The sequence below is a fragment of the Serinus canaria genome, chromosome 1 (genome assembly GCF_022539315.1).
Source record: "Serinus canaria isolate serCan28SL12 chromosome 1, serCan2020, whole genome shotgun sequence".
Classification (NCBI taxonomy): Eukaryota; Metazoa; Chordata; class Aves; order Passeriformes; family Fringillidae; genus Serinus; species Serinus canaria.
In genome coordinates, this window is record NC_066313.1 from 36,525,219 (window position 1) to 36,548,599 (window position 23,381).

The window sequence follows — 23,381 nt, forward strand, 5'->3', positions numbered from 1 at the left end:
GGGCAGAACGCAGAGCGCGCGTTACGACCGAATTCAAAGGGAAATTTAATGGCAATGTTACTGTATGTTTTCCTTTTGTTTGGTTGAGCTTCCTGCGTGGCCACAGCTGACCATGGGGAACTAGAGGTGAAGTTATGTTTAGAACGGGACATGAAACCAACTTCTGGTCAAAAATAAGGCCGGAAAAGTAAATGATGCCAGCTGCGAGTTTCTGCCCCAACACCGTCCCTTCACTGTGCTGGCCCCGCCCCTCGTGAGTACCTCCGGAGGCAGCCGAGCCCACTCGGCGCTGGCCCCTCCTCCTTCCGAGCTATCTCCGGAAATGGCCGAGCCCGCTCGGCACTGGTCCCGCTCCCTCGCGAGCGCCTCCGGAAATGGCCGAGCCCGCCCGGCGCTGGCCCCGCCCCCTGCCGGGCCCGCCCCCCGCCGAGTGCGGGCGGGGGTCGCTCCAAGATGGCGGGCGTGCCGGCCGTGCGCATCAGCATCGAGTCGGCGTGCGAGAAGCAGGTGCAGGAGGTGGGGCTGGATGGCAGCGAGACCTACCTCCAGCCGCTCTCCATGTCCCAGAACCTGGCGCGCCTAGCGCAGCGCATCGACTTCAGCCAGGGCTCTGGCTCCGAGGAGGACGAGCCGGGCTCGGCGGGCCGGCCCTGGGCCGAGCCGGGCGAGACGGAGGATGAGGAAGGTGAGAAGGGCCGCCAGCCCGAGCCCTCAAGCCGGGATGCAGCTGCTGGAGGCCCGCCGCGCTGTGGCGGTGCCGGCCTGCGGCTCCGCGGGCGATTGGGCCTGGCCTGCCTTCTCCCAGGGGCTGGTCACAATGTTCGTGGCCTAGCCTCAGTAAATTGGAGAGGGAAAGGACAGCAGCAGATTTGATGTCGTGTTGTATTTCGTGCCGTTATGGTCTCTCTGTGGTTCAGAAATGAGCCTTACACCGTACCTTTCTAAAGACTTTTGATTTTCCTCCCTTTGTTTTGTTTTTAGGGTTGGTAAAGTTCCAGCCATCCCTATGGCCTTGGGATTCAGTGAGGAACAACTTAAGAAGTGCCTTGACTGAGATGTGTGTGTTGTATGACGTTCTTAGCATTGTGAAGGATAAAAAGTTCATGACTCTAGATCCAGTCGGGCAGGATCCCCTTCCTCCAAAACAAGTATGTTGAACCTAGTTGAGCACTTTGTGTAGCTTGATGCTGAAGATTTTATTCTAGTGGATTTTTTTTTCACGTATGATCAGTACAAAATTTATTACAATGTTGCTTTTGATATGCTAGTGCTGTGCTTTGAGGGTCAGAGTAAGGCTGGGATTGGGAGTTCTGGCCAACTTCAGGAGCCTCTTTGCTGGACTCGAAGTCAAAATGCTACTTCCAACTGTATAATGGTGGTATGAAAGTAATTCTGAATAAATTATTGGCTATCCAGCAAAAAACAACATATCAGTCACTGTCAGTTAGTTTCCACTAATAATAAATTAATGTTAATTAAAATAAATCAATAATAATAATAATAATAATAATAATAATAAATAATTTGTGAATTAAAATGCAAGTATATTGTTGGTTTCGGTCCTAGAATCCTCAGTTTCTACAGCTAATTTCAAAAAAGAAGTCATTAGCTGGAGCAGCTCAGATCCTGTTGAAAGGTGCAGAAAGATTATCCAAATCAGTTGCTGAAAATCAGGAAAATAAGCGACAAAGAGACTTCAATTCTGAACTGCTAAGATTGAGACAACACTGGAAGCTGAGAAAAGTGGGAGATAAAATTCTTGGTGATCTGAGCTACAGAAGTGCAGGTAAACAGTAGGATCTTTTTCACAAGAAGGGATATTTTATTAAATTGTATTTTTGTAACTGGAAAAAGAGATGGAATATATATTAATAAATAATTTCAATGTGAATTTATTTATGAGACAGATTTATAAAGGGAGAACTCTTGTTTTAGTATCAGGGAAAATATCTTGGCATCTTCAATCCAGAAAGTAATTTTAAAGGCTAACTGTAGTATTTTACTAAGAATTTGTTCAGAAAAACAATACTGCATTTCCGATGTAATTGATCAGTTGTCAGACAGACTTTGTAAATCCTTGGCTTTTATCTAAATTTGGTGTGTAAAGCATTAAAAAAAAAAAGTGAAGAGTTGATTACTTTTTTCTTTTTAATCAAAGATCAGAAAATCCTAGAATATCTCAAGTTAGAGAGGCTTGTGGTGTCTAACTCCCTGCTCCCTAGAATTCACACCAGGTAAAACTAAACTATATGACTAAAGAGTGATGTTGAAAGTAGATTATTATACCTGTTATTCCTACAGTTCAGAAATGATGCTGAGGATAAATGATGCCTTAATTCTTGAATTACATTTCAAGGGGGTGAGCAGCCAGGGTTCTAGAGGCTGTTATGGAGTGACAGAGCGAATATAGAATCACACAGAAGTTAGGATGTAGGTACAAAGCAGGCATCAGAACCAAATGTGTTGGTTTCCTGTTGTCATTGGTGAGGGAGGGGACGGACGAATTGAGATTTGTTCATGAAAAAGCTGTAGATGCACCCCAGGCTATGTGCTGGTTTTAGTTAATTTACCCTGAACTAGGTGAACTGTGCCCTGGATGAAAAAGGTGTGCAACTAGGACAGATATGGGTATCTGCTTTTATCAGTCCTTGAATGACTGCCTATAGTTATCTTTTACAGTCAGAACATGGTTATAGTTTTAAGATTTCTAGCCAAACATCAGAATTCCTTTAAATCAAGAAGGGTGTTGTACGTTTAACTACCTGCTTGCAAAACTTCACACATTTACTTTTTGCCTTTTTTTTTTTAACCAAATATCTTTCTGTTTTTCCTTCCTTGCACCTAATAACTCAATTTCAAAAAACTCTTGGCTTCCTCCCATAATTATTGAATACTCTGTGTTAACTTACTGTAAAATATTACATGTTGCACAGTGGAGTATTGACATGCTGGTACAGTGGTGTGAGCTTTCTAATTTACCTGTAAGAAGTCATTAAGAAATGTTAGTCAAGTGCAGATCTTAAGATTTGGAGACTCGGAATTTCATATTCTTCCAAAACAGAAATGTGAGCTTTTTTTATTTGCAGAAGGTGCTTAATATTTAATGTATATGCCTTTGTCCTTCTTTACTCAGGCTCCCTTTTTCTTCATCATGGCACGTTTGAGGTGATAAAGAACACTGACATTGACCTGGATAAAAAAATACCTGAGGATTACTGTCCGTTGGATGTTCAAATTCCAAGTGATTTAGAGGGATCAGCATACATCAAGGTTTGTCAGAGAAACCTTAATAACCTAGTGGAGTTTTTTTTCAGATTTGTATGCTTGCAACAGAGAACAAACATTAAATACTGCTCCCTCTTGCCTAGGTTTCTATTCAAAAACAAGCACCAGACATTGGTGACCTCGGGACAGTCAATCTCTTTAAAAGACCCTTGCCAAAATCAAAACCAGGTACAGCTTCTATGTTGTTTTATGAATATGTTCTCAAGGAATGAGTCTGAATATGATGCTTGTTTTAAAGTTTCAGCATACAGCTGGGAAGAAGAGTGAATAAGATTTCCCTTATTTAAACTGAAATATTCTGTTTGGGTGCTACTTGGGCTTTGGAAATCATGCTTTCAAAGCATGCTCCCTCAGTTTTTCATATGTGTTTATTCAGTTCTGAAACAGAATTATTAGGGTTGTATTTTGAGTATTCTGGAGCCCCTTTTGTTAGACATTAAAAGTTTGAGCCCATAACTGAAATCAAACCAAGGTGTTGTGTTTCAGTCAGTTAAATCCCATTAATTCAGTTGAACTAATGATTGCTTATTCTTAATTCTCCCCAAAATACATAATTTGTGTCTGTTGGTCATATGTTTTATCTGGATCTGAAACTCTGCTGGTGGTCTGTGTGTTAATTACCAACAGTTCACCTGGCAGATAGTACATTGATTCATTTAATGTGTGCCAGTATGTGAAGTTGTAAACTTTTGGATTAAAAAGCCATCTTTTACTCTGTAAAGTCAGAAATAAGCTGGCAGGATTTTATTTCACTGTTGTCTGATAGAGGTGCTGGTGCTGTCCTGAACATAGACAGAGTGCTGTACTATGAGATGTTTCATATGGTATTGAGGGTACATTATGCAGCTTGTGTGCTTACTCACTCCAGAATCTCCCAAGAATTTTGGGCCTATAAACCCTGTGAAAGCACATACATGCACTGAACATTACTGGGTAGTTCATCATAGAGTGAATTTAATAAAGCCAGAAGTATCATTGAATGTAAACTAAAACTTAAGGAGCAGAGGTTCATGAAGAGAGGCCTTCACAAAAGGCCTGGGAGTGTAATATACTGTTCCATAAGGGTGTTGCACTTCACAATACACGTGTACAATGTGTGCAATACAATATGTAAAATTGAATCAAAATTAGTTTTAGTTTTACCTTAAAGTGCTTGCTTAACTGAGATAAAATTCTGATAATAGTCAATTTGGGTATAAGGCATTGACTGCTTTATCTTAGTGATCACACCTGCCTACTGTATAGTATCTGGCATTTGAACAAAAAGGTGGCTTCTCTTTGCTCTTCCCTCCTGCAGACATTGATATTTACTTTTCAGGTTCTGCACACTGGCAGACAAAGTTGGAGACGGCACAGAACGTTCTTCTATGTAAAGAAATTTTTGCCCAGCTCTCACGAGAAGCTGTTCAAATTAAATCACAGATTCCTCACATTGTAGTGAAAAATCAGATAATCTCCCAGCCTTTCCCAGGTAGGAGGCTTTTTAAGATGCTTAGCCTACAATTGTTTCCTTAAATACTGATTGATGTCACCTTTATAATGCTCTGTCCTTACAAAAGAAAAAACAAACTCCTTGATTTTCAAAGGTTTTGAAAAACAGAATTTCAGCTAGTGCACAGTAGTTTCTAATGTACTCTGTTTTCCTATGTGATTAAGTTTTTTGTGAGCACTTAAAACTGTCAGCTTTAATGCCATGTGCGTGTGGCAGTTTGAGCTGAGCATAAGTCATTGCTTCTGGATTGCGTGTTAAGAAGATATTTAAGACTTGAGTTTATGGGTCCTCAGAAGATCAAAAGCAAAAGCTCTTCAGTGAGGATAATTAAGCAGCATAAAGGTGGCTCAGAGTCAGTGGTGAATCCTCTGTTCTTACAAGGGATGCACAATTGATTTTTATCATGAAAAGAATATGTTTCTGGATTGCTTAATATGTGTGTGATGGTTAATCATTCCTTCTTTGAGAAAGGAATGGGGTCCTGGGGAGTTCTTTTTGTGTGGGATTGAGTCATAGAAATTGATGTGAAATGCATCTGGTGAGTTCACAGTTGTCAACACCTCAGTGAATATCAAGTTTTACTTGCCTCTGGTGCTGTGCTCTCCACCATCATTCTTTGATGTTTCTCTAATGCAGTGAATATCTGTTGTTAAACTACTTAGTATAAAACATGAAGAAAAGCAGTTCTCAGTGGCAACCTTGAAAATTGTCAGTGCTCACTTTTTAAAGTCTTTTTTTTTTCCATCTGCTTTGTACAGGTTTGCAGCTATCTATTTCTCTGTGTCACTCTTCTAATGATAAAAAGTCACAAAAGGCTGCTTCTGAAAAACAGAATCCAGAGGATCATCTCTATGTTCTGGAACATAATTTGCATCAGCTTATCAGAGAGGTACTGCATATATGGCTGAAATACTGAAGAATTTTTGGGCTTTTGTTGAGCCTTCTGCTCAGTGTGTGGCACTGGTATAACAGCCAAGTGCCACTAGAGGCCAGTCCTTCTCCATCCGTTTGTGGAAGGCAGCCTTGGGTTTCCATGGGTGTGGGTCGTTTGGGTGTTCCAGTTAATTCTTTCATAGCATGCTGGTTCTTTACTTAACCTCAGACCTGGCTGCTCACTTCAGAAAAGCCATGCAAAGCTTTTCCAGTAGAGTTCATCAGTTCTGCCCTTTTTTGTGTCTAAGAGTGCTTACCAAACACTGTCAGCGAGCATCTGGTCAGCCATACCCTCAAGAAGGAACAATCAATTGCCATAATAGCTTTGTTTATTTGAATGTCCACTTCTCTGCTTCAGCATTTTAGATTCTTGAATAATCTAGCAGAACCTGGGGTATGAGGTTGAGGTTGTGTCTCTTCAGAAAAGAAGCACAGTTTTGCACCTCTAAGTAGAATTGAAACCACGTTCCAGAGAGTGTTCACCTCAGAGCATGGCTCTGCAAGTCATGCAGTCATGTGGAACAGTCCAGTGTTTTAAACGCTGATTTAGGGTTCATGAAGCTTTGGCTCAGTGCCCACCCCCTTGTGGATTTCCTTTTCCTTTGGACATACTGCTAAAACTTTCTGTACTTCAATTTTTTTTTTGTCTAAAATACTTCCTTTATTTTTAAGTGACCATTCTTTCTGTCTCCATAGGTGTATATAAAGAAAAATTATTGGAACTACTGCCATGATACCAAATTTTTGTTAGCTAGCATTTTTTAAAAATTATTTTTGATAAAGTTTGAAAGACACGTATAAATGGAGGAAGCAAAGTATGAAGAGCTGTCTTTAAAGTGCTGTCAGGTTGATAAAATTTAAAAGTTGCACTTTTTGAAAGTAACTCAAAACAGGCTGTGAAGCAACATATTTTAGGATACATATTATTTATTGCAGATACATTATTTGGTGCCGTCCTTTTATAACACATGTTGGTTGTTGCAGTGCCACAAGCAAACCCTGAGCTCGACAGTGATGCCACATCCAGCTAGTGCACCTTTTGGCCATAAGAGAATGAGACTTGCAGGGCCCCAGGCTTTTGATAAAAATGAAATCAGTTCTTTACAGTCAAATGAAGGACTTCTGGAAAAGATCATAAAACAGGCAAAGCATATATTTTTAAGACGAAGGTGGGTCACAAGATACTCTTGTTACAGTAACATGTACAATTACGTAGAACACAATTGATCTATTTTAAGTGTTCTTAAAACTAGCTGCTGTTTGCTTCATGGTTAATACAGTCTTTTTTTGTAAGTACTAAGAACCAAAAATTATGAAAAAAATATGATAAAACAGCATTCAGCTAGTAAAAGGAAAAAATACCATATTTCTTTGAAATCTCTGTGATAGTTGCAACATAAGCTGCTGATAATTGTCCCTACTTATCTCAAAGAACATAAATTCTTTTGGTATTCTTAGCAGTGCAGTAGCTGATACTGAGTAATACCACTTCAATACTGCTACAGAATGTATGAGAAATGTACAGAATAAACAAGTGTACTTCATTAGCACTAGAGCAGTGCTGAAGTAAAATTTTGATACACATGTTAAATCTAATAACCTCCTTGCTTCCTGTAAGCAAGATAACATTACAAAGTGCCTGGATTATTATGTAGGGAATGTGGCTTTATCTTCTAGAACTGCTCGAACCATTGACAGTCTGGCAAGTCGTATTGAGGATCCTCAGATTCAGGCTCACTGGTCCAATATCAATGATGTTTATGAATCCAGTGTTAAAGTTCTAATAACTTCTCAAGGATATGAGCAGATATGCAAGTAAGTATGAGAATGCATGTCCTTTTAGTTGTAAAGGCATTAAGCAAAGGCAGCATGTATTCACCTTGTGCTTTAAAGGTTTAGATTCCCTTCAGACAGACAAGTAGGAGTCCATTATTTGTATTTGTTTTTCTGACTTGACTGTGGGGTGAACAGTCACCCTAAGAAAACTTCACCCACTTTACCCTTTAATGAAGATATTTAGTACATCTTTAATTAGTACAGTTTTATTTCAAATAAGGAATTTAAGATGGAGAGTGGACACTTGGTTGCACGGTCTGGGGGGGTGGGGGGGGGAAATTTCCTTTGGTTAGAGATGACTGAATACAAAGTATCATTTGATGGTGCTGGATTCTAAACTTCCAGTCTGGACATGGAAAGCTAATCAGTGCTCAGTCCTGGCTTGGTTGCATGTGTACTGAAATGTAGAACTCCTGTAATTCATGCAATAATTATGCATGTTGTTACCGAAATACAAGATTAGATGTTCCAGAAAGAAATGCATACAGACTGACCAGCCGTGAATTCATTAATGCATCAACAGTATTTTTTTAGAGCAGTGCTCTCTGGCTGTGACCACAGTGTGGGGCAACCTGCAGTCATTGGTGCATTTCCAGTCTTGGTTCCTGAGTACATAAGCTGCCCAAGTTTTGTCTGTGGCGTAGAACACACCATTTTCTCCTGCACAACTGGTGGGAAACTTGGGCAAGGGGCAGGCCGGGAGCTGTGAGGCTTCCTTGACCTGAACAAATGGTAGGCCAGGTCTGGGAGCATGCCACAGAATATGTCACCTGCCATATTAGAGGCAGCTGTTGTGGTGACTGATGAAACTGGAATATTTGGAGTTGCTGTCCCATTCTGTAGGCTTTGCACCATCTGTCTTAGGAATTCTTGTCAGTGATTGGGTGGGATTCTCTGTTCTTAGTTTTCTGTTTTATTAAGCGTTTTAATGCTTTTTGAATAAATATGGATCTTGTCTTCAAAGATCTATTCAACTACAGCTGAACATTGGAGTTGAACAAATCAGAGTTGTGCATAGAGATGGAAGAGTTATTACATTGTCCCATCAAGAGCAAGAACTGCAGGATTTCCTTTTATCTCAGGTAGACTCACTTATCGTATTCTTCTCTTTCTTGTGATGTTTGGGAAACAAAAGAAGTTAGAATCTTACTTTCATCTATGTAGAAAATATTAAAAAGTTAAAATTAAGATAGTGGAGAAGGGAAGCTGGATGACTGAATTTTCAGTATATTTATGTAGAGTCTTTAGCAACTCTTACTAAAATATATTGCCATTTTTTACTAGGGTCAGTAGTCATAATAATTTTTCCCTCCAATTTAAAATGCATTTCTTTATGCTGCTCATTATGGGAGAAACAAGTTGGTGGTAATCATAGCAGACAATAAAGTATTCTATATATGAAACTTACTGTAGCTATATTCTTAATGAACCCACAATTACTGTCATTTCAGCATTGTCTGTTAATGCTCACTTTGCATCTGTTGTTACTAAATCAGCTGATACTTGAATGAACTCTGTTTTCTTAATTGCTTAGAACAACCTGCTGGTTTTATTCAGAAGTAACATAACAATCTCCCCACTATGCATTATAAATAGTCAAAATGCAGGTCTTTAATAACAGTGGTTGGCCTGTTGCAGTTACATAAAACTCCATGACACAGAAAACAAGTTGAAACAGATTCTGCTGAGGTCGTGTCTTTTTGCTCAAGTGTTGTCAGACTTGTTCACAGAGAACTGCTGAATGGTGCTGGATACTTCCTTGTTACGAGGGTTAAGTCATGATACAGGAAAACAGTAGCATTTAAACTCCTAAGCTGTTCGAGCCCAGTGCTTACACTTGAGCATTAATGGAGATAACCATGCATGTGAGAACCTCAACTTTTTTTTTCTGAATTTTCTCTGCTAATACTTTCTCATATTTTTGTATTTTACAGCAGAAGTCTTGTTTCTGTTGAAATAGAGGATTGTTTACAAAATAATTTTCTGAGACTTAAAAAAAGATTTTTGTAAATTGAGCAGCATTTAAATAAAATGGCTAGGCATATAAAAATTAATTTAAGTGCATAATAGAGTGGTCTTCTCTTCTGTGCAGGAACTAGTCTAAATTCAAATAACACCAAGTTCTACCATCATATTAAAAAAAGTTCTCTGAAAGTAGAGAATTTAAAGTCACTTTTATACGTAATTATTGTACAGAAAACAGGCTTGCTAAACTACAGAAACTATTCTTTCTATGGTCTGCAAATATTGAACAGAAAACAAACCTCTTGTTGTGTTTCAGATGTCACAGCACCAAGTACATGCAGTTCAGCAGCTTGCAAAAGTTATGGGATGGCATGTGCTGAGTTTCAGTAATCATGTTGGTCTGGGACCAGTGGAGAGCATTGGCAATGCATCAGCAATAACTGTAGCATCACCAAATGGAGACTATGCCATTTCAGGTAGTGTTCCCTCTTGCAAACAGAAGTCAAATCTTTCTGAGAGTGTTTGTAGAATATTTTGCTATAAATTGATACTATGCTTTTAAAGTCTACAGACTATCTCTTTGGTGTATGGAATTGAATATCTAAATAGAATCAACATTTTGCTCAGGAAGCCACTTAATATAAACCTGATTTAATTTACACAGGCTTGAAAATATTTCTTATAGTCACTTAGGAAAATTATATGTATTATATTAATACATTATTTAAATATCTTATTTTTGATTAATATAAATATTCTTTATATATTATATAATTATAGGTAATTAATTATATGTATTATTATTAGCACAGAAAAAAGATATTACAGAAACCATCAGGATCCTGGGAGAAGGGAACAAGATAAACAACAGGATCACAACTCCAAACTTAGGGAGAACAGCTTTTGTCTCTTTAGGGATCTTTTGAAAGAATTCTATCGGATATGATTCTATGGGATGGAAAGAAGAGGGGTCCAGGAGTGCTGTTTGATTATTGTTTCCAAGGGTCACCTCTTTCAAGCTCAAGAATGGTCATTCCTAATGTTCAGGAAGTTGTGCAAAGGTGAGACAGAAGACCTGTGTGTACGAACAAGGAGCCCATGGCTGAACTCATGACATAGGAAGGAAGCTCCAAGAGATTATAAGTAGTTGTCCTGGGAGGGATATAGAGAGACTATCCAAGCATGCATTGGTAAGGATGGGAAAGCTAAGGAGAGGATAGGAATCTGGTGAGGGATGTACAGGGCAGCTTCCACATGTATGTCAGCAGCAAAGGAAAGATTAGGGAAAATGCGGGACTGCTGTTAAACAGAGAGAGTACCTGGTGGCACAGGACATGGAGGAGGCCAAGGTACTCAGTCCCTTCTTTACTTCTTTGGTCTTAAAACTGGCCTTCAGAAATGGATCTGTGAGAAATTGGGAAATTTTGGAGCAAAGATTCAGCCTCAGTAGTGGAGGACCAGGTTAGATAGAACCTTTGAACAGACCTAGACATGCACAAGTTCATGGGACCAGGTGGGATATATATCCCTGACCGCTGAGGGATTGATGTCACTGCAAGGCCACTCTTGATCATCTCTAAAAGGCAAGGCTCAGGAAGGGCTCCTAAGGACTGGAAGAAGGCAAATGTTACATCCTGTATTCAAGAAGGAAAACGTGGGGAACTACAGTCTGATTGCAGTTACTGGGAAGATGAGTTGGAGAAAAATAGTCTCAGAAGAATTCTCCAAACATACTATGGAGAACGGGGTGATGAGGAGTATCAATTTATGAAAGAGAAATTATGTTCAATCAGCCCAATAGTTATCTCTTTATAGAAGGTTAGCTTGGTAGATGGGGGAAAAGCTAGGTGGGACCTCTCCAACTGTTTATTTAAAAAGCCAACACACACCACTCCCCAGCATCAAAACACAGAAATCCATCCAAGCCAACGAAGTACCACCACCCCTCCACTAGTCTCACTGACTTTTGTGATTAAAAGTAACTGCCCAATGACCTAGATCCTGACTATTTGAGATAAATCCACTAGAAACAATATATTTTTCAACAGAATAGTGGGGAATATATCCAAAGAAAGAATGAGCAATGAAGCCTTTGCCCTTCCTGGCGTCCTTGGGGAAAAAGAAATGCATTTGTAAGGTGTACATTTTGGTATTTTTTAAAAGTTTCTCTGTCTTGAGTTAACCAAGAACCTGCAGTGTCAAAGCAACACAATCATAGAGATGTGGGAGATGAGAGAGAAAATCCAGAGAAAAAGCTTTGAAAAAGAAAGGAAGAGAATTTCCCTTGTTTGCTTTCATCATGTTTGGAATTGAGTAGGAGTAAAGCGTAGAATACACAAGGAAGAATACTTAGTATGAGGAATGCCTGCAGTGTAAAAGTGCTCATTGAAATCTCCTTTCCCCACAGTCCGTAACGGTCCGGAAAGCGGCAGCAAAGTCATGGTTCAGTTTCCACGGAGCCAGTGCAAGGATCTCCCCAAGGGCGATGTCCTGCAGGACAGCAAGTGGAATCATCTCCGGGGGCCATTCAAGGAGGTGCAGTGGAATAAAATGGAAGGGCGTAACTTTGTATATAAAATGGAACTCCTGATGGCTGCCCTAACTCCTTGCTAGTGAAGCATCAGCTCTCTCTGAGGCTTTGAACTGTCCCTGTGCAGTGGTAACTGCCAGTGCAGCAAAGGGAAATGGGAGCTATGGGCTAATACAAGAAAACAAAATCAAATTTATTTCCTTTACAGAAATAACCATTTTGGTATTTGTAATAACACCTTTTTCAGTGGCATATAAAATACATACATTGTAAAAGTTCCTTTCAGCTGTATCTTTGAAATTTGCTCTGTCCAGAGTGACATAGATGAGTAATTAATGTATTTTTGTTTATAAAATTAAATTTGGTAGTCCTTGAGTTGAAGCATTCTTGAGTTGGAATTGATGGGGATTCTGGGTGACTCCTTTTTTTTTGAGAAATATGTTTACTTGGCAGTTTAATTTGAGAGCGTTGCAAAGTCACTGCCTGTGGCACAAGTCTTTCCTCTCTGATGGCCTGTGTCATGTCAGCTACTTTGCTTGTGTTTTGACCTTGTTTTTTACAAGAATATAAAGGAAAGGGTCTTACTTGGCTGGCAAAGTTCTGACAATTTTAGTTTGTGGGTGATTTGTGACTTAGTGACTAGATAGAAGGAGGTAACTCTCATGCAGTAAGACCCAGGTGCTCAAGTGTGGAGGTTTTCTCCATGATTATCATCCAGGGAAATAACAATATCTTCCCACATATCAGCTCTTTTGAGTTCTTTCAAAATAAAAAAGTCACCTTTTTTAATAGTTTTGGTTGTAGTTGTAGCCTTCTTGAAGCTTACAGTATGGTGTTCAACAAAGCTTTCATTTTGTTTGGTACTTAAGTGCTGATGCTCTCTTTGCAACTTGCCTGTGTAAGCTGGTTCATATTCATGTCCATGTTGTCTTATGAGGTGTCTGTCTATATGTATATATATATATATATGAACTTCTTGCACATAAACACGATCAAATTTAGCATCACACTTCCACGGTGACAGTTGTTATTTTGTTGTATTCTCAAGTATAAAGAATAATTGTAGGAAAATAAGCAGCAAGCTGCTGCTCAGTATCCAAAGCAGTTCTTGTACTTATATTGGTGTTGGCCAGCATGGAGCATCTTGTTTCAGTTCCTGTAAGTACTTGCTTCTGTGTGCCTGAACTAAGAGAGAGAATGGGTTTTCCTTTCAGGTGCTCATGTTACCCAAGACAGCTGATGAAAATTAAAAGCCTTAGTTGAAAATAAGTCTCTTGAACTTGCAACAGGGCTGAGCCTCATATAACCCCCATCATGCTAGGTGCCGTATTGCTGTGCCAGCAGACACTGTGTGATTACAGGCAGAGGGAAGGTTGTTCCTTGGTGAACAGTTCAGCCAACAGCCTGATGCATGTGTTCGTGCATCTGACTAGATGAGGCTGTTCTGACTCCTGCTAACACGACAAATCTCTTTTTAATAATTAGAAGATGAGTCTGTGAAACTTGGACATGTCTTTATGCTTTATTGTTCTTAACCTAAATTGACAGGTCTGCATGTAGCAATAGCCTTTTCATCAAGTTCTTAGTTACCAATAATCAGATTACTGTGGAGCTATTACAATCTCACGGTTGCAGGACTTCTCCTGTGTTGCAGAACAGCAAGCTCTGCATGTTTGCATGAAAACACTTGTCAAGACTTCTAGGTCTAGCTGAAAAAAGAATAATAATAATATTAACATCAAAAAAAGAGTTGTGAGAGATCTGGAGAGCCAGTGTTTTGGTGTTGAATACACAGGGATTCCTAATTTTATTGGAAAACAGACTGATTAGACATCTAACAGAGAGACAGTCTTGAAACTTGGTAGTGCATCTTTGAATATGAAATGATGACGTTAGTGAATTATTAAGACCTTTTCAATTGATTGCCAAAGCAGTCTGGTGAACTTGGATATCTCTTTAATTCAAGTTTAAAAGTAAAATATCTTAATCCCTTTAATCATCTGGAATGCTCTAAATATTAAATTTGCTGCTGTTCTGCAGGGAGTTTACAAGCACAGTAACAACAGCTGTTAGTTTCTGAATTTCTACTGTAACAACTTTCCATAAGACTTTAGATGCTCTAGAGTAAGAAAGTCATTAATACATTGCAACAGTTCTATTGTCATTATATCACAAAGATTCCACATTGCTAGAGTTTTGTACCTCCTTGATTTTTCGCATAGGCAGCTCCTCTAAGCACCAACTCTTCCTTCTTCTCACAGTAGCCCACTGACTCCAGTTCCCCCTTAACCAACCAAGCCACTTTTTTATAACACTCTTCCTCTTACTGGCTACGACTGCAGCCTGTTAGAGTCAGGCCTGTTCCTAATCTTTAATAATTGGCTCAGCTGCAACTCCTTAGGAGTAAGATTGCTTTCTATACTACCTTTAATTTCTTATATTGTATCCCCCTACAAGAAACTGCTACAGTTTAGCCTCCCATTCTGTACCTCAAATATTTACCTTAATAATGCATAGTGACAGACAGCATTTTCGGGAAAATGTATTTTTTAAGTAACATTACCTGTGTAGAGTAAGCATGTTAAATTGTGGGTAAAATTTTTGGATGAAGAATTGTCTATAAAGAAAGCTATATATAGGTTAACTGTACTGGATGTTCTCTCTGAATACTGTTTGAGTCCCTGCTATTCATATGGGATATTACTGCCTAAAAGTGAGGTTGGCACCAGGTTTAATAGCCAAGGATGGGTGCCTGAAGTTGCATTGACTTCAGCCAAGCTGAAAGAGGTAGAAAAACTCTGCTAGTTGTAAATTTCTTTTGTTGTAGTAAATTTTAAGCTGAAGAATTTTAAGTGTTCATTTCCTATCTTCTTGCCAGCTTTCAAACATTGTGGTTTAAATGTGTGTGTGACCTCTGCAGTCACAGGATTGTATGGAATGGTCATTCATGTCTGGATATGTTTCCTGACTTCCTCTGGCAATTGCAGTGTTCAGGTCAGTGTTAGCAGATATTAGTGGTTTTATGTGTAAGCTGCACTTTTTATAATTCCTAAGTCTGGCAGAGCACCTGCTGTATATTCAGCTCAGCCTAATACCTAGCTTCACATTCAAAGTGCTTTAATACTTTTTGCCTTAAAAGTCTAAGATTCATTCAAAGTCTAAGATTTAGGGCTCAAAAAGAACCACTAACAATGTTTTCCATATTCCATAAGCATACTTTACTAAGTAATTCAAATTTGGTGATTGAAATAGATGCACTTACAGTTTCCCTGTTGTCAAAGCTTAGTTAACTCGAAGACACAAAAATGCACAATATACTTTTAAAGCAGAGAATTGCAATAAACTGTTACTTGTTTGCTGGATCTGATACTTACCTCATTTCTCACCTTTTTTGACCTCTTCTAGATGTAGGAAGGCGCAGACAGCTGAATCTGGTACCTCAGTTTGAGTGAGAGAGAGGCCCTTTGTATTACAAACTACTAGCTTAGTATGGGATGGCTTAAAGGTATTGTGCACATGGTGCTTTGGCTTGTTTGGCACCTACCTGCATTGTTATTCACTTGGTGAGAAATTCCCTGAACTGTTTTTCCAAATGGAGCCCATAGAAGATGCTCTGCACTTGAGCATCCAGTCCCTGACCAGAGGCAAAGCTCTGTCAGCCTGTCCTCTAAAAGGTTTTTGCAAAAAAGTGAGACAAAGTGTGAGAAAGGCAGTAGTAGCAGTTTGACTCAAACAGCAACGTGGCAATCTACAGGCGTAGACTAGTCCATGATGTCTTCCAAGTTCAAAGTTTATTTCACACTGCAAAATTCTCATTACAAAAGCAAAACAGAATAATTTGCAACTCGGTCAGTTTACTGCTTTCTCACTGACAAACACAAATATTATTCCACCCAACAGATCTAGAGGTGGAGAATTGCAATACGTGCAATATGCAGATTCAAAAAAGCATTAGTTGGGTCACTTTATATTTTCTTACAACATAGGGAAAGCAAAGGTGGCTTCTCAACAAGAGCAATTTTAGAACTGTATTTACGAATACTATATTTCAAAGAAATGCTGTTATAACTTTTTTTCTCAGATTGTTCAGCACTGGGCTAAGCTTGCAAAGGACTTGACATCTTTTACAATAGAACTGTTTAGTATTTTGCCATCCCAACTGGTGTTGTGTGTCACTGTTATATCTGACCCCTCTAATCTTTCATAGACAGTGTCCTCTTTAGTGCCTGCTTGCACTGTTCCTTGTACAACCACCTGCTCTAGTAATGTCATAAAATGCGTGTTAACATCCATCCTGGGGCAGTGTAAACAACTGCGGGAAACACAAGCGGGAGAACTTTGACCAGCTCAGTGTTCTTTCAAAGTCAGTTTTGTCTCATGAAAAATTGCAGTTTGTCTTCAGAACTTCAGGAAGTTCCTTACACCCAAAAGTAGCAGCATAGGTGCAATAAAGAAGATTCAATGCTTGCAATTAATTTCTTAATATAATACTGTAATTAGATATTTAATTTATTATGTTGATGGATGCTAATGACCACTCTGTCTGTAATAGGAGACTTGCTGTATCCAAAATGCAGGTGTCCTACAAGACCATGATAATTTCCTTTATGGGCTGATCTTAGAGGCTTGGTTGGTTGGTTGGTTGGTTGTTTTTAAGAGTGGTAGAGGCTCTAGATTTTATTAGCTAGCCACAAAAATGTGTTCATGCTCAGCATGAAAGCCTACTCTTTTTTACTCTGACCTTGACTAGCAGAACCAAAAACGTAACAAGTTGAAACAGCTCCATCAGACACTGCTGATTTAATTACTTTGCAAGTCAGGATGTTTCTGCAGTAGTCAAAAATATTTTACCTTCTAGGTTTGTTCTTGTTTTCTTGGCCAATACTTTCTCCTGAGGTAGAACTGTTATTTTTATTATGATACAGTCCTTGGCTAACACTCAATGGTTTCCAGTTCAATCTCTTCTGTTGTACTTGCTGTAAATGAAAGGATATTTTTATTGATTGGCAAATGGATTGGAAGGCCAACATTCCAAAATTAACTGTGCCAAGACATTTTTAACTTTTTAATATTAGCTCAAGCTTTCTTATCTAAAATTAGTTTTTAAATACATATTTTCAAACTATTTAACTCTATAAAGAGGTTCTCAGAATCTTTAAAGTGACAAGGATTTCTTCCAGTACAAGGCTAAAGGCACTAAGAAAACTAAGTCCATAGGGACTGTTCTTATATTTCTCTTCATGACTTCTGAAAGGAGGGTTCTTCTGAGATAGAATTAGGGCTGAAATTAGGTCTCTGCTTTGGACCATTTCCTGGGAGATCACACAAGTTTCTACAACTGTGCTTTCCTGAACTCTGCCATATGTGACATGAATATGTCTGTTCAATTTAGCCCGGTGGGAAAATTGCCTTCAGCTGGAGGAAGAGGCTTTCTCTAAACAAAATCCTCTATGTTCTGGCATGATAGCAAAGTTTTCAGTAGCTACAGAAGCTTGTGAGTGGTGTATGCATCATGAAAATAGCAGCAGCACTGAAGAGCCATAGGTGAGCAACAGAAAGAAAGAGGCAGCTCAAACCAAGTTAATTTTTTCTTCTATTAGGTTTTGCTGACTTGACACAAAGTCTGGGCCATGAATCTTAGGATGCTTGAGTGTCTCTGCTGGTCCAGTAAAATACTGATAGCTAGGCTGCTTTTTGTAATGTAACACTTAATTTAGAAGAAATACAGAAGACCTTTTACCTAGAGGGCAAGAAACCACAAGTGGATCTGCACTTAAAAAGAGGGCAGGTAAACATCTGAAATATTTTGAAGTGGTAAAGGAAACCTCCCATTTCAAAGATGTGCCTAAGAGCTTGATCCCAGGCCCATAACAGACACCTTGTCTTTCTGCCTAGGCCAATTGTCCCTGGTAGTGGCCTGGAAATTTCTTCTCTATGTCCCTTCAGTGTAGCCCTTGTGTTCCCTTGACCTGCTTTTCATGACTGTTGTCTTCAGTGTCAGGTTTTGATATTACTCAGTGTTTGTTGGAGTCTGCAACTGGATCAAAAGTGAACAGATGAAGAGGGGGGTTGAGAAGAAGAGATGCAATCCTCCACTGAGGATTGAACTGAGGTGGGGGCCACTCCCAAGGGTCATTTGATTATTTTCCCTTAGGATACACCCAGCTGATGTGAACTCAGACAGTTGCTGATGCTCTTGACTTTGTCTCCTGCCCTTTGGTGGGGTGTTATTTCAGCTCTGGCCTTTTCTCCCCAGGTTTTGCAATCAGCAATGTTGGGAAGTATTTTATTGTTTCTAATGTGAAACAATTAAGGTAGATGTCTATGGATTGTTCTTAACTAAACACCTGTTATTCAGTTGCCTCAGCTAGTAAGGAGTTAGAACAACTGATTTGAGCCCTTCAGTCTTGTTTCTTAGTAGCCCTGTTTAGCACCTTTATGGTACAAATTTTAGGCTCAAAGTTCAGACTTGAAGACCCTATACCCTGACTATATTTTTAGAGAAATACCTGTAAGTTTGTGTGTTGTCTTCTTCTGAAATAGATGCAGAGATTTATTACACAGCCACATGAAGCAGATTAGAATGGCAGATACTGCAGCGAGAAATGTGAAGAGAACTGCTACAAAATGCAAATCTTCATAGATAATCTCTGTAGGGAAAATGGAAAAAAATGAATATTATAAAATCAACTACAAGCAGATTGATGCTTAAACACAGGGTAAAGCCAAGAAGTCCCGTGTAGTTTGTACCGTAAACATTGACTATGATGGTGCCGTAGGCATTGGTTCCATGCTCCTCCATTACAGTAACAAAATAGTAGCCAGCATCTCTCATGCCCACATTCCGAAGCTGTATAGAGCCATTTTCAAATGTAGTCACTCTGTCCTTGTAGACCGTGGATATGTTGACATAATTCCCACTTCTCCACTCAACAATGCTGGTGGTGCCCCAGCTTGACATGTGCTTCCACTCAATGGTGGCCACGCCTTGGCAAGAGTATTCAACTGAGAGGAGGATGTTTTGTGCCACTGTTGCATTGATGTTGGGTTGTGGGACAACTAAGGATACTCCACTGGAAGCTGAAAGACAAAGGAGAGTGATGAGTCTGGAGGTGATGCTGCACCAAGTGTTCAGGGCAGGTTGGAGCCTCTGCATCCTGGTAATTCATCCTACCTGTCTGTCTCAGTGATCTGTTCTAAGAGAGGATAGATTATGCTTTTCAATACCTTCTTCTTTCTGCTTTCCATAAAAGTAACATACATACTTGAAGACCAAATACACATTTATAATATAAAAATTTGTTAATTATAAAAATTTGTGATAGCAAAAATGCTTCCACCATAGAGGACACATAATTTATGTCTTTCAATGTTTTAACACCCACATAGAAAAGAACATTGCTCAGTTTTCAGAAAATGTTATGCTTATCCAATGTTCTTGTGTTCATCATTAACTGGCTTCTTTTAAAATCCTGCATTTACATGGAAAGTTTAAGTTGCCATGTCCAAGGTAATCTATCATATTCATTAACTACCATCCCCCAAAAAGCAAGAACTGTAGTAGGCATAAGTATGTGAAGTCTTGGCAAGGACTTTGTCGTGTTTTCACGATGTGTAATCAACATTAGAAATATCAGCTTCTTAAAGGCAACCAGTTAATAAGCCAGTGCAGATAAATCACATGTAACCAAAGGTACGCAGTCCCTGAGAAGCCAGGGACTTCATGTTCCTGATGATATCCGGGCAAAAATGCATATAAAAGAATATTTCATTCTCACCTACTTCCTCCTGGTGTGATTACAGAGCTGTTTGTGACACTGTGAAACTGAACTGACGGCTTAGTTTAATGTGTAACTGCAATAATTTCTGCTTGCATTTGGTGTTTCTGCATGAAGATTTGGATGAACACCAACACTGGAGTTTTAACTGGCATACATTTTTTCTTTTGATTAATGGCTTGAGACCCTTGGCTAAAGACTGAAATCCTGTTATCTACCCACAAAAATCAAAGCAGACAAAAGGCAGATAAAGCACACAGTAAGGCTGAATGCCTTTTCCTGGTATGGCTTGGAGTAGCTCACCTACTCTGTGGGAACAGCCTGACTATAAGAGCAAAACAAAAAAGAAGTGCTGACCTGTAAATATCTGTAACCCAGTGGGGGAGTGAGAATGAGACCCTCAGTTACCCTGCATGAGTGAAAAATAGGACACTTGGGGATGATCCAGAAGGTTCTGCAGAGTCTTCAAGGATAAGAATGATTAAGAAAGGCAAAGAAAAAAATCTCCAAGGGAAAAAAAATTGAAAAAAATCTTAAAATAAGAGCCCTCCACAGCTATCAGAAATTGAAGAGATGGGTGAATTACAACCTGACTTCACTGTATTTGGGATCTGTAGCAGAATTCACTAACTCTGCTGGTCAGGATAAGGTAGGGGAGCTCAAGAAGCCAGTCAGTTCCCAGGCTCTCATCTATGATACCAAATAGGACCTAGGGTTTTCCAAGATAACACTCCAGGGCTTCCCCTTTCCTGAGCATTGTCCATACTCATGCTGCCCAGTCCCCCTGCAGGAACATCATTTCTGGGCAGCTCAGTGCATCCTCAGCTGAGCTGCGGTCTGCTGTTCAGCCTGTGTGCAGGAGAGACTAACCAGAGCTGTGAAAACGAGATTTGTGCCAGCTACAGAAACAGAACAGCCGGGAATCTCTGGTAATCACTGCAAATTGTTCCAATTGTTTTCTGGTCCATGTGTTTATTTAAAGGCCTTTCCCACTGTTTCTGACCAGACAGGAACCGAGTGTCTCCCCTCAGCGACCCTTTCATGTTTTTATAGAGGCTTTGTTTTGAATATGCAATTGCAAAATAAATGTAAAAAAAGAGACAATTAAAATATTTCCATTAAATGTTTTGCAAACATGTTCCGTCCCTATCTGGTATGCAAAGCTAAAAAAGGCAGTGCAGTATCTATCTAACCACTCAAAAACATTTTTAGTAGGCAGTGTGCTTAGATCACCTGAACTGGTCTAATCCAACAGAGCTGCACCAGGCTGGAGAGCAAACATCACACCCACATGCAGCGCCCTGCGCAAGGTGACTGCTCTGCTGCTCGCGAAACCAGCCCCTTCACACCCAGTAAAACATGCACCCGGGAGAAGAGCGTACAGGGGCTGCTCAGAGCTCACTGAGTTTGCCGTCCTGGCACGCTGCTCTCTTCCAAAGTATTTGCCTGGCCAAGAGCCAAAGTGGGAAGTGCGGCTTTGCCTACCGGACTTGGCCGCGGCAACGCAGCTGGGCCTGCAGTGTGCTGGGCAGTGAGTGGGAAAGAAAAAGGCTTAGCAGGGCCGCCCCGCAGGAGCTCTGAACTGGGGGACAACTCTAACACGGGCCTCTGAAACCCGGCGGGCTGCTTCTCCACCCTTTGGGGTCCTGCTTGCGCGTCACTTCTCTCGGTGGAGTGCCGTGACCGAACCAAACTCGCTGGCGGCGCTGACACCTCGCTCCCCGGGCGAGGGTGGGGCTGGGAGCAGCCTCCCGCAGGCCCCTCTGGAAGAGGACCGGAAGGTTTCCCTGCGTTTTGCCCCATCCCTACTCACCCCCCGTGGGGTGCTGGGTCGGAACCACCCTCCCTCCTCACAGCGCGTTTCCCAGCGTGACCCGACACCCCTCGGGCTGACTAACCGGGTTGTTTCCCCCTCCACTCCTTGTTCCCTCGGTCACTGGAAAAGCAGCGGGGGCACGGCGGCTGCTGGGGCCGCCCCTGCCGGGAGCGGGTGTGGGGCGCTCTCCCCGCGGCCGCGCTGGTCCCGCTCGGCTGCCCCGCTCCCTCCGAGCGGCAGAAGCGGGGACGAGCCTTCCCTGACCGTGTCAGGGAGAGCAGCGATGCCTGCCTAAGTCTCGGTACGTCCCGTCCCCGTCCCCTCCCCAGCCGCTCCCAGTTGCGGGCGCGCTGGCCGCGGGCGGGGGTCGGCGGGCTCTCTGCACCGCCCCGCGGATGCCGGGCGCTGGGGCTGAGCCGGGGCATCGCGGCGAGGAGCGGCAGGGAAGCGCCGGGGGCGGGAGCGGGAGAGGCAGGGACGGAGCCGGACACTTACTCTGCAGAGCCCAGCCGGCTGCCAGGCAGAGGGTGACGGTCCCCACGACGACGCTCCGGCCTCGAGAGCCCTGCAGCGGTCTCATCAGCGGGAAGCCGATGCCCCAGGGGTTGCATTTAAGTGGCTGGGCCGGCAGGCGCGGCCCGACCCCGGGGGCTGCCTGCCCCAGGCCTCTCCCTCGCTTCTCTCCCTCCTCTTCCTCCCGCTCCCAGCTCCGCGGCTCCGGGGCTGCTCCCAGCTCCCCCCCGCAGCGGCCCCCGGGCGCTGCCCCGGCTCACACCCCGCGATCTCCCATCCGGGCCGGAGATGCAATTGGCTGAGGAAGGGAAGGCGCTGCCCGGCCGCCGGCCATCGCCCAGCCGGGAAATGAGTGCGATGGGCGCAGCCCTGCCCGGCCCTGCCGTGCCCGGCCGGAGCCTGGAGCTGGGAGCCTAGCCCGGGATCGGGACATCTGGCCGAGGAGGGTGGTTTTAAGTGTGATTTGGCATCTGCAAGGGAAATTTCACTTCGGGGCGCTAAAACTGACTTTTTTGCTTCAAGAAGTCTGGGTGATGATGCAGGTGAGACAGGAATGGGGGGAAGGGCTGGAGAGCAGCATCTCTGTGTCCTGGGAGATCATCTCAGATAACCACGCTGGAAAATGAACCTGTTTCCTATGCCACTGTACCCAGCACGTTCACTAGGTGCTCCTCTTCTCCCTTCTCCGTCCAGAGGAGGTCCCCAGCAATCCTTGTGCTTCTTTCATAAGCACCGGTCAGTGTGAGATCGTGGAAAACATGATTAGAAAACATGAGAGCATCCCAATCCTGAAAATTCATCCTTTCTCAGAGGCATCCTTGTATATGGCTACCAGAAGCCATATACACCCCCCGGAGATCTGCCCCTCTGACCAGGGAAGGAGTTACACACCAGATCAGCCTTTTTGCAGATTTTCCATTCTTTTCCTTGCACTTCCCTCTCCTCAAGATTTCTTTAGTAGAATTGTGGATTAAAGAGAGACGTTTCAGCGTGCTGGTCAGCGCAGGCTCCTCAGGGTGGTTGGGGGGAAAGGACAATCACCCTGGCGGGAGAGACAGCTGTGATCTGCCCGAGCTGCCTGCGCTGAGTAGCCACTCTCCCCCTGCACAGTATGGTTTGCATGCAGGTTTTACATGCAGGTTTCCTTATGTGCTGCCTGTCTCTGAGAACAGGTGAGTCCCCGGGGGTCTGGATGGCTGAAGCACAGCTCTGGATGGGGGGCTGAGCAGGAGT

General features: G+C 41.8%; 2 protein-coding genes across 3 annotated transcripts; one reads left to right on the top strand and one right to left on the bottom strand.

Annotated features, from left to right (window-relative positions):
- The first annotated feature begins 391 nt into the window (after positions 1-391).
- MED17 (mediator complex subunit 17) lies at positions 392-12,416 on the top strand. 2 transcript variants are annotated; one of them, XM_050973061.1, is made up of 12 exons: positions 392-685; positions 982-1,148; positions 1,567-1,786; positions 3,134-3,270; positions 3,369-3,453; positions 4,604-4,756; positions 5,536-5,666; positions 6,647-6,879; positions 7,388-7,525; positions 8,511-8,628; positions 9,828-9,987; positions 11,919-12,416. In XM_050973061.1, the coding sequence occupies exons 1-12, from the start codon at positions 454-456 to the stop codon at positions 12,122-12,124; spliced, it is 1,980 nt and encodes a 659-aa protein (XP_050829018.1). In that variant the 5' UTR covers positions 392-453; the 3' UTR covers positions 12,125-12,416. The 2 variants fall into 2 exon arrangements, with proteins under 2 accessions (XP_050829018.1, XP_009101004.1); XM_009102756.4 differs by having other exon boundaries at positions 393-685; positions 6,695-6,879.
- A 562-nt stretch (positions 12,417-12,978) lies between these two features.
- VSTM5 (V-set and transmembrane domain containing 5) lies at positions 12,979-22,417 on the bottom strand. Its single transcript, XM_050973069.1, has 4 exons — positions 22,131-22,417; positions 18,792-19,121; positions 18,551-18,691; positions 12,979-17,017 (listed from the first exon to the last, which is right to left on the bottom strand). Exons 1-4 carry the CDS (start codon positions 22,213-22,215, stop codon positions 16,974-16,976), a joined length of 600 nt encoding a protein of 199 aa, XP_050829026.1. The 5' UTR covers positions 22,216-22,417; the 3' UTR covers positions 12,979-16,973.
- Positions 22,418-23,381: the final 964 nt, after the last annotated feature.

What these genes read in the sequence shown, in the direction of transcription:
- MED17 (XM_050973061.1), top strand. Translation starts at nt 454, where the DNA reads ATGGCGGGCGTGCCGGCCGTGCGCATCAGCATCGAGTCGGCGTGCGAG. An exon ending in GGATATGAGCAGATATGCAA is followed by an intron (nt 7,526 to 8,510) that starts GTAAGTATGAGA and finishes TTGTCTTCAAAG; the next exon opens with ATCTATTCAACTACAGCTGA. An exon ending in TGGAGACTATGCCATTTCAG is followed by an intron (nt 9,988 to 11,918) that starts GTAGTGTTCCCT and finishes CTTTCCCCACAG; the next exon opens with TCCGTAACGGTCCGGAAAGC.
- VSTM5 (XM_050973069.1), bottom strand. Translation starts at nt 22,215, where the DNA reads ATGAGACCGCTGCAGGGCTCTCGAGGCCGGAGCGTCGTCGTGGGGACC. An exon ending in CATCATAGTCAATGTTTACG is followed by an intron (nt 18,692 to 18,791) that starts GTACAAACTACA and finishes TTTTCCCTACAG; the next exon opens with AGATTATCTATGAAGATTTG. An exon ending in GACAACACACAAACTTACAG is followed by an intron (nt 17,018 to 18,550) that starts GTATTTCTCTAA and finishes TTTCATTTACAG; the next exon opens with CAAGTACAACAGAAGAGATT.